Source organism: Talpa occidentalis, unplaced genomic scaffold (genome assembly GCF_014898055.3).
Source record: "Talpa occidentalis isolate TD23 unplaced genomic scaffold, MPIMG_talOcc4v2.1 talOcc4.16, whole genome shotgun sequence".
In the NCBI taxonomy this organism is placed as follows: domain Eukaryota; kingdom Metazoa; phylum Chordata; class Mammalia; order Eulipotyphla; family Talpidae; genus Talpa; species Talpa occidentalis.
This window is the reverse complement of record NW_023601653.1, coordinates 81,129,373-81,140,251: the sequence shown is the minus strand read 5'-3', so window position 1 is coordinate 81,140,251 and position 10,879 is coordinate 81,129,373. Positions and strand designations below refer to the sequence as shown.

General features: G+C 38.8%; 2 protein-coding genes across 2 annotated transcripts; both read left to right on the top strand.

Annotated features, from left to right (window-relative positions):
* Nucleotides 1-351: 351 nt before the first annotated feature.
* LOC119248480 (olfactory receptor 6C2-like) lies at nucleotides 352-1,287 on the top strand. Its single transcript, XM_037515434.2, has one exon. The coding sequence runs from the start codon at nucleotides 352-354 to the stop codon at nucleotides 1,285-1,287; it is 936 nt and encodes a 311-aa protein (XP_037371331.2).
* Nucleotides 1,288-8,188: 6,901 nt separating this feature from the next.
* On the top strand, nucleotides 8,189-9,124 carry LOC119248479 (olfactory receptor 6C2-like). Its single transcript, XM_037515433.2, has one exon. It carries the CDS (start codon nucleotides 8,189-8,191, stop codon nucleotides 9,122-9,124), a length of 936 nt encoding a protein of 311 aa, XP_037371330.2.
* Nucleotides 9,125-10,879: the final 1,755 nt, after the last annotated feature.

The following is a 10,879-nucleotide window of genomic DNA, read 5'->3' as shown; positions in this document are numbered from 1 at the left end:
CCAAAGGACTCACTCCTGTCCAATAGGAATTCACAACCGAAGTATGAATTTGAAAACAATGAATTGGAAATGGTGCTGTGAATCTGGAGATCCTGGCATGTTGTAACAATTTCAGTAGCAGTAATTTTCAAGGGAAACTGTCCATAAACTTAGTATCCCTGCAGCACATCTCAGTGGTGTTGAGGGAATTACCCCATCACATCCCAGTGCATCTAGTTAAGGAAAGACATGTGTGTGACTTGATTTCTTGGTGTAGGGAGAGACTGTCTGATTCTGTCATATTTTGACATTGCTCCTCAGATGCATTTTCTGTGACATTTCTGGAGATTGGGCAAGAGTATGAAAGCAGTGATGAGAAACCATTCAGCAATAACAACGTTCATCATCCTGGGGTTGACCAGTGACCCACAGCTAGAGATTTTGGTTTTTGTCTTTCTGTTTATCACATACGTGTTGAGTGTGATGGGGAACCTGACCATCATTGTTCTCGTCTTCGTGGATGCGCATTTAAAAACTGCTATGTACTTCTTTCTGCAAAATTTCTCTTTCTTGGAAGTCTCATTCACTAGTGCCTGTGTCCCTGTCTACCTGTACATGATAGCAAGTGGGGTCAAGATCGTCACCATCAAGGCCTGCTTTACCCAACTCTTTTTTGTTGTCCTGTTTGGAGCCACAGAGTTTTTCCTGCTGGCGGTGATGTCGTACGACCGCTACGTGGCCATCTGCAAGCCCCTGCATTACGTGACCATCATGAACAGCAGGGTATGCAGGATTCTTATATTCTGCTGCTGGGTGTGTGGCTTCCTGATCGTCCTCCCACCCTTCACCCTGGTACTCCAGCTGAAATTCTGTGACTCTCTTATTGAAGATTATTACTGTGATGCTTCTCCCATACTGAAGAATTCCTGTTCAGATACATGGTTGATAGAGCAACTGATTATAGTCAGTGCTGTGTTGACCCTCATAATGACCCTGTTCTGTGTGGGTCTGTCCTATGTGTACATCATTAGGATGATCCTGAGGTTGCCTTCTATGCAGCAAAGGAAAAAAGCCTTTTCTACCTGTTCTTCCCACATGATCGTGGTCTCCATCTCGTATGGCAGCTGCGTTTTTATGTATATCAAACCCTCAGCTAAGGACGAAGTGGCCATTAATAAGGCAGTTTCTCTGCTGATTATATCTGTTGCTCCCTTAATGAATCCCTTCATATATTCCCTGAGAAATAAACAAGTAAAGCAGTCTTTCCGTGATATCCTTAAAAGACTTGCATTTCTTTCCAAGAAATAGTAGAAATGGAAATTTAAAATAAAACAAAGAATAAATTGTCAGCTATGGATAGATGATTATCCAGGAGAGTTGTGTATTCTCATAATATTGATGCCAACAGAGTTGGGAAGAAAGTCTGAGGGAGAAACTTGAGGGAGCCAGTATTATGCAAATTGATGTTTCTCAGCTTTCTGGAAACTTCTATGTCATTGTCACCTCCATTTACATTAACTCTCTTTAGGGTTTTTAAATGTGCCCTACCCATTATTCCTAGTGTTGCCTCTACTCTGTCCCCTGCTTGTAACAGAGCCTCTTTCAATGGGCTTTCATTTTCAAGAGTATGAGCACACGGAGCTTTCAGGAAATATGAATCTGCCTTCAATTTCAACCCCATCTTGTGTGTTTGCACAGAATAATAATATTCTTCACCTCTTGTATGTGAATTTATTAAAATAGATGCAAAAATGTTGACATAAATGACAATGTAATCCAATAGTCTTTAGTGACATTGATAGCCTTTTTGTGAATAATTTTTGAAAAAAGTACTAGCAAAATCAGGTAACACATCAAAATAATTGATTAAAGATTTCATATTGTGACCAATTCACTGTGGACCCAAGGGACTGGGATTCCCGCAATGGTGGAAATGTGGAGAATAAACTGATTGTATATAAATATCTGCGTTTGCTCTTGAGGGCGTTTTCAGCTCCATGGTATAATTTTTTGTTAAATTTTTAATTTTTTTTTTATTTTTTAAAGATTTATTTATTTATTTATACAAGCACTGGGTACAGTCAGAAGCGCGGGTGGGTGAGAGAATTCACCAGAGCCAGAATGGGGAGCAGAGCAGGCAGTGGACCGAAGTACACTGCTGAGGGGAGCAGCGGGCGGCAGGAGAGGTCTGCTTGCCATGAGGGACCCTCCTCCCGTGGCCTGGGAGCAGTCGGGGATCGAACCGGTGCTTCAGAGGCTGCGGGCAGCTTCGCAACCCAGCGCTCAACCGCTGCACCACCAGGGAGGCCCTAAATTGGATATTTAAAGAACAGCTTTATCAGATCCCATGTTTTATATCTACCATCATATAGTTGCATTCTATTTCCATAAACTCTGAAAGGAAATTTTATCTCTACCAACAACTTTCCCACCCAAATGAGAAAACTAAACAAATCCTGATGTGTTATAATTGGGCAAGCAAGACTTCGTTAAGCGGATATTTAATGGTTTCTTCTAGTGAACCATTCCTTTGTAAGACATTGAAATCCCTGGGCTACATTGACTGAATGCCCATGATTCATGGGACTTCTAAGACTGTTCATGGAAACCTAAGGAATGGTAAGCAGTGTTGGCAATTTTGGGCCTGCTGGAAAATAGGTGAACAAACTTTGTTAACCTAAACTCTTTGTCTGCGTGTTTTTTCTTTACCCCAATTCATTCCTTATATGTAGGCTCAATCTTGTTAGTATTTTGGTTACTGGATCAACAGAAGCCAGGAAAAACAGTCATTCTGTAGTAATCAGAATGTTAACTGTATATTGTTTCCTTTATTGTAAATACTAGTGAATATTGGCCAATAAATAATTTTATATTAAAAAGTACAAGAAAGGTGTTTGGCATATATTTTCTGTAAAAAAGTAAGAAACAATGTTGCATGTAATATTATACTTAAATTACATGTATGTATACAATATGGACATTTGGAAGGAAAAGTACCAAAACAATGTTAACTTCCAGATGTCTAAGTTGTTTGAGTTTGTCAGCTTTATTATTTACTTTTGAATTTTTTTATATTAAAGATGTATTACGCATGTAGTTTTAGGCCACAAGGCTATCTTCTCACTCATTGTGTTGTTTAAACTCTATGTGAATAACAATGAAGAATAATCTTGATTTGTAACTAGAGAAACTTAATTTTCTGTGCCTGGATTGGGTATATTCTTACATCACTAGTCTGGTGAAATTAGCCAGTTATAGACACTGGGTGGAGACAGGAAGCAGTAATTTTCATTCTTTGGTGCGTACATGCAGAAATGAAATGGAGAACAGAAGTGGAGTGGCCAGATTGGGCGGGCCACCCATCTTGGCCTGAGAGTCACCTCTGAGAAATCACAATTTTCCAGTTGAAGGCAGTGAAGAAATTGTCAGGATACATAGGCACACCTGGGGGGGTGGAGGGGTCACCCCTGGTTGTCCAAAGACACGTTCTCCTCACCTATTTCTCAGTAGGAAGAAAGCACCAGTAAAACCAGTGTTAGTCTTGGAAACAAAATGCCAGAATTAGGAACAAAATATTGCTTACACTATCTTACAAATGTTTTCCCCATACATCATTTCATATAATTCTCACAGCAGTGATGGAGCTCAGATTGTGATTTGACCCAACGCAACACAACCATCAACTCCATTGTGAATGACGCAAGAAACAGTCTTTCTCAATCTCACACATTTCTGTTCTGTACAGTGGGGATCATAATGCCCATGAAATAGAATCATAATTGGTAAGAGTGTAGGTTAGTACGTACAATGTAGTATGTGTCCCAGAAATATTTCTCATTTTCACTCTTGTGAAGAATTTACTATAAAACTATACCAAAGAAATGTACATCAACAAGGAAAATGACTTGCAATCAAGGAGACACCCGATCATTTGCAAATATGACAAATTAAGAGAATTGAAAAATCAAATAGAATTGAAAGCAAAAATAGTTGTACTTAAAAAAAAAACCTTTTCCTAACTCATGCAAAATTAGAAAGTCTTTAGCTGGTATTTTAGTTATTGCCTTAATGTTTATAAATAACGGGCTAGTACCACACTTTATTTAATAATTTTATTTATTATCTGTGGGCCTCTGTTGATGACAGTGGAGTATTTTACTCTCTCACACAGGGCTATCCTTACTCCCCGTCATCTGCAAATACACAAACCACCCATTGAGATAGATCACTCTTTCATGTTAAATGAGGCATTCATTTTATTACGGCCATGTACAAACTGATTACTGTAAACTTGAATGGAACACTACAATTACATTTCTTGGATTTCTCAGACATTGTCATGATATTCCATTTGCATGATTTTTTATACTCGTATATATATATTTATATATATATATATATTTCATAGTTCAATCAGATCTGCCAGTGACCTATTCTGTGTCCTTTTTCCTGGATCCTTCCCCCTAAGAACTTTCTTTCTGCCCCTGTTGTGCTGGTTAGTCTCCAGGCTGCGTCTACAGTTACTCTCAGACGTCCTGTGCAGTGCTCGTGTGTCCTGTGTACTGCTTCAGTTCACATCTTTCTTATCCACAGCTTATAACCTCATTTTATTGAAGTAGAAGATCTCTAATAGTACCTGAGAGGATATACATTTTTGAGACTTTGCATTTCTAAAGTTCTCCGAAACGTTTAGTCAGAAATAGTATTCTACATGGAAAACAGTGTCTTTCTGATTTTTAAAAAAGATTTATTTATGCATACAAGAGCTGGGGTACAGGCCAGAGGTGTGGGGAGTGAGAGAATTCACAAGAGAAAGAGTGGGGAACAGAACAGGTGGATTGACCGAGTACAGTGCTGAGGGGAGCAGCAGGCGAGACAGGAGAGGTCTGCTGCGCCCTGTGGGTTGCTTCCTGGCTGGCCAGGGATCGAAATCGTGCTGCAGGTTGCTTCATAGTGTGGTGCTTAATCCCTTGCGCTACCAGGGAGGCCCCCCTCTTTCTGATTTTGAAGGCACTGACCAATGTCTTTAAGCATCATGAAGCAAGATTGCAAGCGAGTGCTGCTCCTGAGATAGCCAATGTAATTTGATTTTTGTTCTCTTGCATTCTCTCTGGAAATCCAGGAGCTAGTCTATTCTCAGGGTGTTCTGAAATTTCATGATGACATATGCTTTGTTTTCCATTAATTATAGTGGACGAAGTGGCTGTATTGACCACGCAAATTCACTGAGGTACAATGAATTGCTATATTATAAAGTACATATCACAGTGTATATATAATTTGAAGCATTTTGACATCTATACACCCATGTAATTATCACCACCGCCAATTGAATGAACACACCCATCACCCCCATTAGTGCCCCTTTGTAGTGTCTCCTGACCCCCCCCTTCCCAAGAACCAATGATCTGAACTCTTTTTTTGAAGAAAATATTACAAAATTTTAACATGTACTTGACAAACAAATAAAAAGTTGAATCTATTCTATTCTGAAGCAGAACTTCTATTCTATTCTATTCTATTCTATTCTATTCTATTCTATTCTATTCTATTCTATTCTATTCTATTCTATTCTATTCTATTCTATTCTATTCTATTCTATTCTATTCTATTCTTATTTTCAATTCCTATCAATTGTTATGGGTTTATTTTGCTCCATTTCTCATGGGGGTGCATCTATCTCTTTTGAACGAGCATTTTTTATTATTTTTTTTTAAAATTTAAGGGCGGCCACCAGGGAGGCCCAACATTATTTTTGTGTATTAAATTTTCTAAATTAAATATAACTTTGTGTACCGTAAAGAAGAAGGTTATCCTCTTATTCATTGCATTGCATAAACAGTGTATACACTAGTAAGTAAGAATGGATTTCTGATTTAATTTTGAATTCTTATTTTTCCACACTTGGACTAAATTTGCTGTCACTGCATCTTTTTCTCTCTCAGGACATTGTCCCCATTGGTTCTTGCCCCGGTGTTGTTGTTTTTTTTTTTTCTTTTTGCAAGCTAAATTATATTTTAAGTTCATTAGAGACTTTTGAATCAGTGCCTCGAAGGACTTTTTTAGTCACTTGTCTTTTGCACACCTGTTGCAAATAAGGGAAACAAGGTCTTGAGTGTGAAAATCTGCCCAGAGAAAAGGAGAACACCCTCTTTTGCAGAGTCAGAGAAACTTCTTAACTACTCCTGCCCTCTGAAATTTTATCTTCCTTTCAGCTAATCAGAGTACATGGAAGTGTTTCCTAATTTTAAATTAGATTAATATTTCTTCTAAACTTAGAAGCCATCACATACATATGTGACGAATATGTGTTCTCAGGAGTAAGGGGCTGGGAATGATTTAAGATGATGCTGCTTTTAGCTCTTTTGTTCAGGGTAAGTTTCCCTAAGGTCATTTGAGTTATGGTTTCCACGTGAAACAACAGAGGTTATTAAAGGTAAGCACTGGAATGTTTTCAAGTCAGATATGTTTCAGTACATAATTTATAGAAAAGGTATTTGTGATTATGTTTTATTCCCATGAAACATGAATTATAAATTTTAATATTTGTTTTTGATGTCTATTGAGAGTCAGTCACTTTCAGCTTATTTATAGAGCACACAAACCTGTTGAAAATGTTGCAGAACTAATTTTGTTGCTCATAAAATTGGTGCATCCCATGTACAGTGGTTTGATTGCCACAAAGATAAAACCTTAATAATTTCTCTACCATTCCTTCTCTCCCTTAATCTACCCCCTCTCTCATTTAGTTGTCATCTAATAGCCCATCTATCTCAATGACCAATAGCAAACATTCCATTTTCTAAAATATTTCCCCTCTTTCAGTATCAGCATCACCTACTTGCAAACTTTCTGTCCACAGAGCAGGTTAATGTCTCCCCGCCCCGCCCCCCCTTTTTTTTTTAAATCATGGTGTCTGTAACTGGCAGAGTCCTGCAGTGACTCTGCACTGGGGGCAGCTGCTACTACTCACCTCACAAAGACAAAAACAGAGACCTTCGTTTTCTCATCTCACTGCGCATACACTTACTTCATAGACATTTGAGGGTATATTAAACAGTGTGAAACTCAGTTAGAAAACAAGCTAAGTTGTCTTGTGAGAAGAGCCTTCTTTTTATTTCCTTGCATTAAAGGGCTTGAGGACCTGGAAGTGTATGGTCCCACAGTAATATAGAGCTTTACTGACACATGGATTCTACTTCTGTGGTCATAAAGAGGGAACCATGGTATGTCTGCATGTCCGTCAGCTATTTACACATTTTACCCATGGCCTACAAATGAGATTAACTTAATTGTGCATCAAAGTTCTCTGCTGAGGACAGAGATAGAAAATAAGGGAATAATATAGAAACTTAGAGTCAGACAAAAGGGCTATCAAATGACTTTTATTGGAAAAATGCAAGTTGGCCTTTAATAATATGAAATAAATAAAGTCTGGGTCCTGGGGGAGGTATCTGGAGAGTCTGGGAGGGCATAACCACCATCCTCCAGTTATATGCATTCTATGAGGTACCATAATAGGAGCAAAGGAATTTTAGGATTGAGCTTTTGAGTACAAAACTTTTGTAACTGAGGAGGTAGAGGGGGAGAGTAAGAACAGGTGGGGAGGGAGCGAGGTGGAGTGTGGTGGAGACTGTGGGCAACTTGGTGGTGGGACAGTTATGGTGACCGACCTGAGGGGAGACATTCTATATTGTGACTAATATAGAATGAAGGATATATACATGAAGGATAGTAAAATATATATATGATATATGCATGATATGTACAATATATACATGAAGAATATTAAAAAAATACCAAAAAAGGCCCCCAAATATTTTGCAATTAAGAAACTATGACCTGTAAATTATAGCTCAAAAGGGATCACTCTGATGGAATTAGATTTTTAACCAAAGTATGAATTTGAAAACAATGAATTGGAATGGTGCTGTGAATCTGAAGATCCTGCCATGTTATAACAATTTCAGTAGCAGTAATTTTCAAGAGAAACTGTCCATAAACTTAGTATCCCTGCAGCACATCTCAGTGGTGTTGAGGGAATTACCCCATCACATCCCAGTGCATCTAGTTAAGGAAAGACATGTGTGTGACTGGATTTGCTTGGTGCAGGGAGAGACTGTTTGATTCTGTCATATTTTGACATTGCTCCTCAGATGCATTTTCTGTGGCATTTCTGTGAAGATTGGGCAAGAGTATGAAAGCAGTGATGAGAAACCATTCAGCAATAACAACGTTCATCATCCTGGGGTTGACCAGTGACCCACAGCTAGAGATTATGGTTTTTGTCTTTCTGTTTATCACATACGTGTTGAGCGTGATGGGGAACCTGACCATCATTGTTCTCGTCTTCGTGGATGCGCATTTAAAAACCGCTATGTACTTCTTTCTGCAAAATTTCTCTTTCTTGGAAGTCTCATTCACTAGCGCCTGTGTCCCTGTCTACCTGTACATGATAGCAAGTGGGGACAAGACCATGACCATCAAAGCCTGCTTTACCCAAATCTTTTTTATTGTCCTGTTTGGAGCCACAGAGTTTTTTCTCCTGGCAGCCATGTCGTATGACCGCTACGTGGCCATCTGCAAGCCCCTGCATTACGTGACCATCATGAACAGCAGGGTTTGCAGGAATCTCACAGTCTGCTGCTGGGTGTGTGGCTTCCTGATCGTCCTCCCACCCCTCAGCTTGGCCCTCCATCTGGAATTCTGTGGCTTTGTTATCGACCATTTTTTCTGCGATGCTTCCCCTATACTGAAGAATTCCTGTTCAGATACGTGGTTGATAGAGCAGCTGGTTATAGTCAGTGCTGTGTTGACCCTCATAACGACCCTGTTCTGTGTGGGTCTGTCCTATGTGTACATCATTAGGATGATCCTGAGGTTGCCTTCCGTGCAGCAAAGGAAAAAAGCCTTTTCTACCTGTTCTTCCCACATGATCGTGGTCTCCATGATGTATGGCAGCTGCATTTTTATGTATATCAAACCCTCAGCTAAGGATGAAGTGGCCATTAATAAGGCAGTGTCTCTGCTTATTGTATCTGTTGCCCCCTCAATGAATCCCTTCATTTACTCCCTGAGAAATAAACAAGTAAAGCAGTCTTTCTGTGATACCCTCAAAAGACTTGCATTTCTTTCCAAGAAATAGTAGAAATGGAAATTTAAAATAAAACTAAAAATAAGTTGTCAATCAGCTTATGGATAGATAATTATCCAGGAGAGTTGTGTATTCTCATAGTATTGATGCCAACAGAGTTGGAAACAAAGTCTGAGGAAGAATCATGGGGAGCCAATATTATGCAAATTAATGTTTCTCAATTTTTCTGAAACTTCTATGTCTTTGTCACCTCCATTTACATCAACTCTCTTTAGGGTTCTCAAATGTGAACTACCCGTTAATTCCTAGTGTTGCCTCTATTCTGTCCATGTCAGTGCTTTCCCCTGCTTGCAATAGAGTCTCTTTCTTTTTTTTTAAATTATTATTTAAATTTTATTTTTATATTCCCCTACAATTACAAACCCCTTATTTTGACCCCAAGCCCTCCTTTCCCCGCCCCCTAACCCCCATAGAGTGTCTCTGGTTCATAGTTGTTTGTTGATTTTGATTTTCACTTTCTTATAGTTATTCTTTTTCCTGGTCCCTTATTTAGGTTTTCTAGATTCCTGCTATGAGTGAGACCATCCAGTATTTTTCTTTATCTTTCTGGCTTATTTCGCTGAGCATGATCCCTTCCAGCGCCATCCATGTTGCTGCAAATTACATGTGTTTATCTTTTTTGAATGCTGAGTAATATTCCATGGTGTATATGTGCCACATCTTCTTGATCCAGTCATCTATTTTTGGGCATTTGGGCTGTTTCCAAAGCTTAGCTATTGTAAATAGTGCTGCTATAAACATAGTGGTGCAGGTGCTCTTTGGAATGGATGTTTCTGTGTCCTTTGGGTAAATACCTAGGAGTGGAATTGCTGGATCATATGGAAGCTCTATATTTAGTAGGTCCAGAAATCTCCACACAGCTCTCCATAGTGGTTGGACCAGTTTGCACTCCCACCAACAGTGCAGAAGAGTTCCTTTTTCTCCACACCCTCGCCAACATTTGTTGTTGCTAGTTTTTTTAATATGTGCCATTCTCACTGGTGTAAGATGGTATCTCATGGTAGTTTTGATTTGCATTTCCCTAATTACAAGCGATGTTGAACATTTTTTCATATGTCTGTTGGGCATTTGCATTTCCTCTTTGGAGAAGTTTCTTTTTAGCTCTTCTGCCCATTTTTTGACAGGATTATTTTCTTTGTTTTTGTTGAGTCTCATCAGCTCTTTGTAGATTTTTGTGATCAGTCCTTTATCATTAGTGTTGTGTGCAAAAATGTTCTCCCAGTTGGTGGGGTTTCTCTTTGTTTTGGTTATTGTCTCTTTTTCTGTGCAGAAGCAACAGAGCCTCTTTCAATGGGCTGTCTTTTTCAAGAGTATGAGCACACAGAGCTTTCAGGGAATATGAATCTGCCTTCAATTTCAACCCCATCTTGTGTATTTGCACAGAATAATAATGTTCTTCACCTCTTGTATGTGAATTTACTAAAATAGATGCAAAAATGTTGACATAAATGACAATGTAATCCAATAGTCTTTCGTGACATTGATAGCCTTTTTGTTTATAATTTTTTGAAAAAAGTACTAGCAAAATCAGGTAACACACCAAAATAATTGATTGAAGATTTCATATTGTGACCGATTCACTGTGGACCCAAGGGACGGGCATTCTGGAAATGGTGGAAATGTGGAAGAATAAACTGATTGTATATAAACATCTGTGTTTGCTTTTGAGGGCATTTTCAGCTTCATGGATGTGCTGGATTAGACACTTGCACATCCTTGCTTACTTTCCCACTCACATCAGTAGCT

Coding starts and splice junctions, on each gene's coding strand:
- LOC119248479 (XM_037515433.2), top strand. CDS start 8,189: ATGAGAAACCATTCAGCAATAACAACGTTCATCATCCTGGGGTTGACC.
- LOC119248480 (XM_037515434.2), top strand. CDS start 352: ATGAGAAACCATTCAGCAATAACAACGTTCATCATCCTGGGGTTGACC.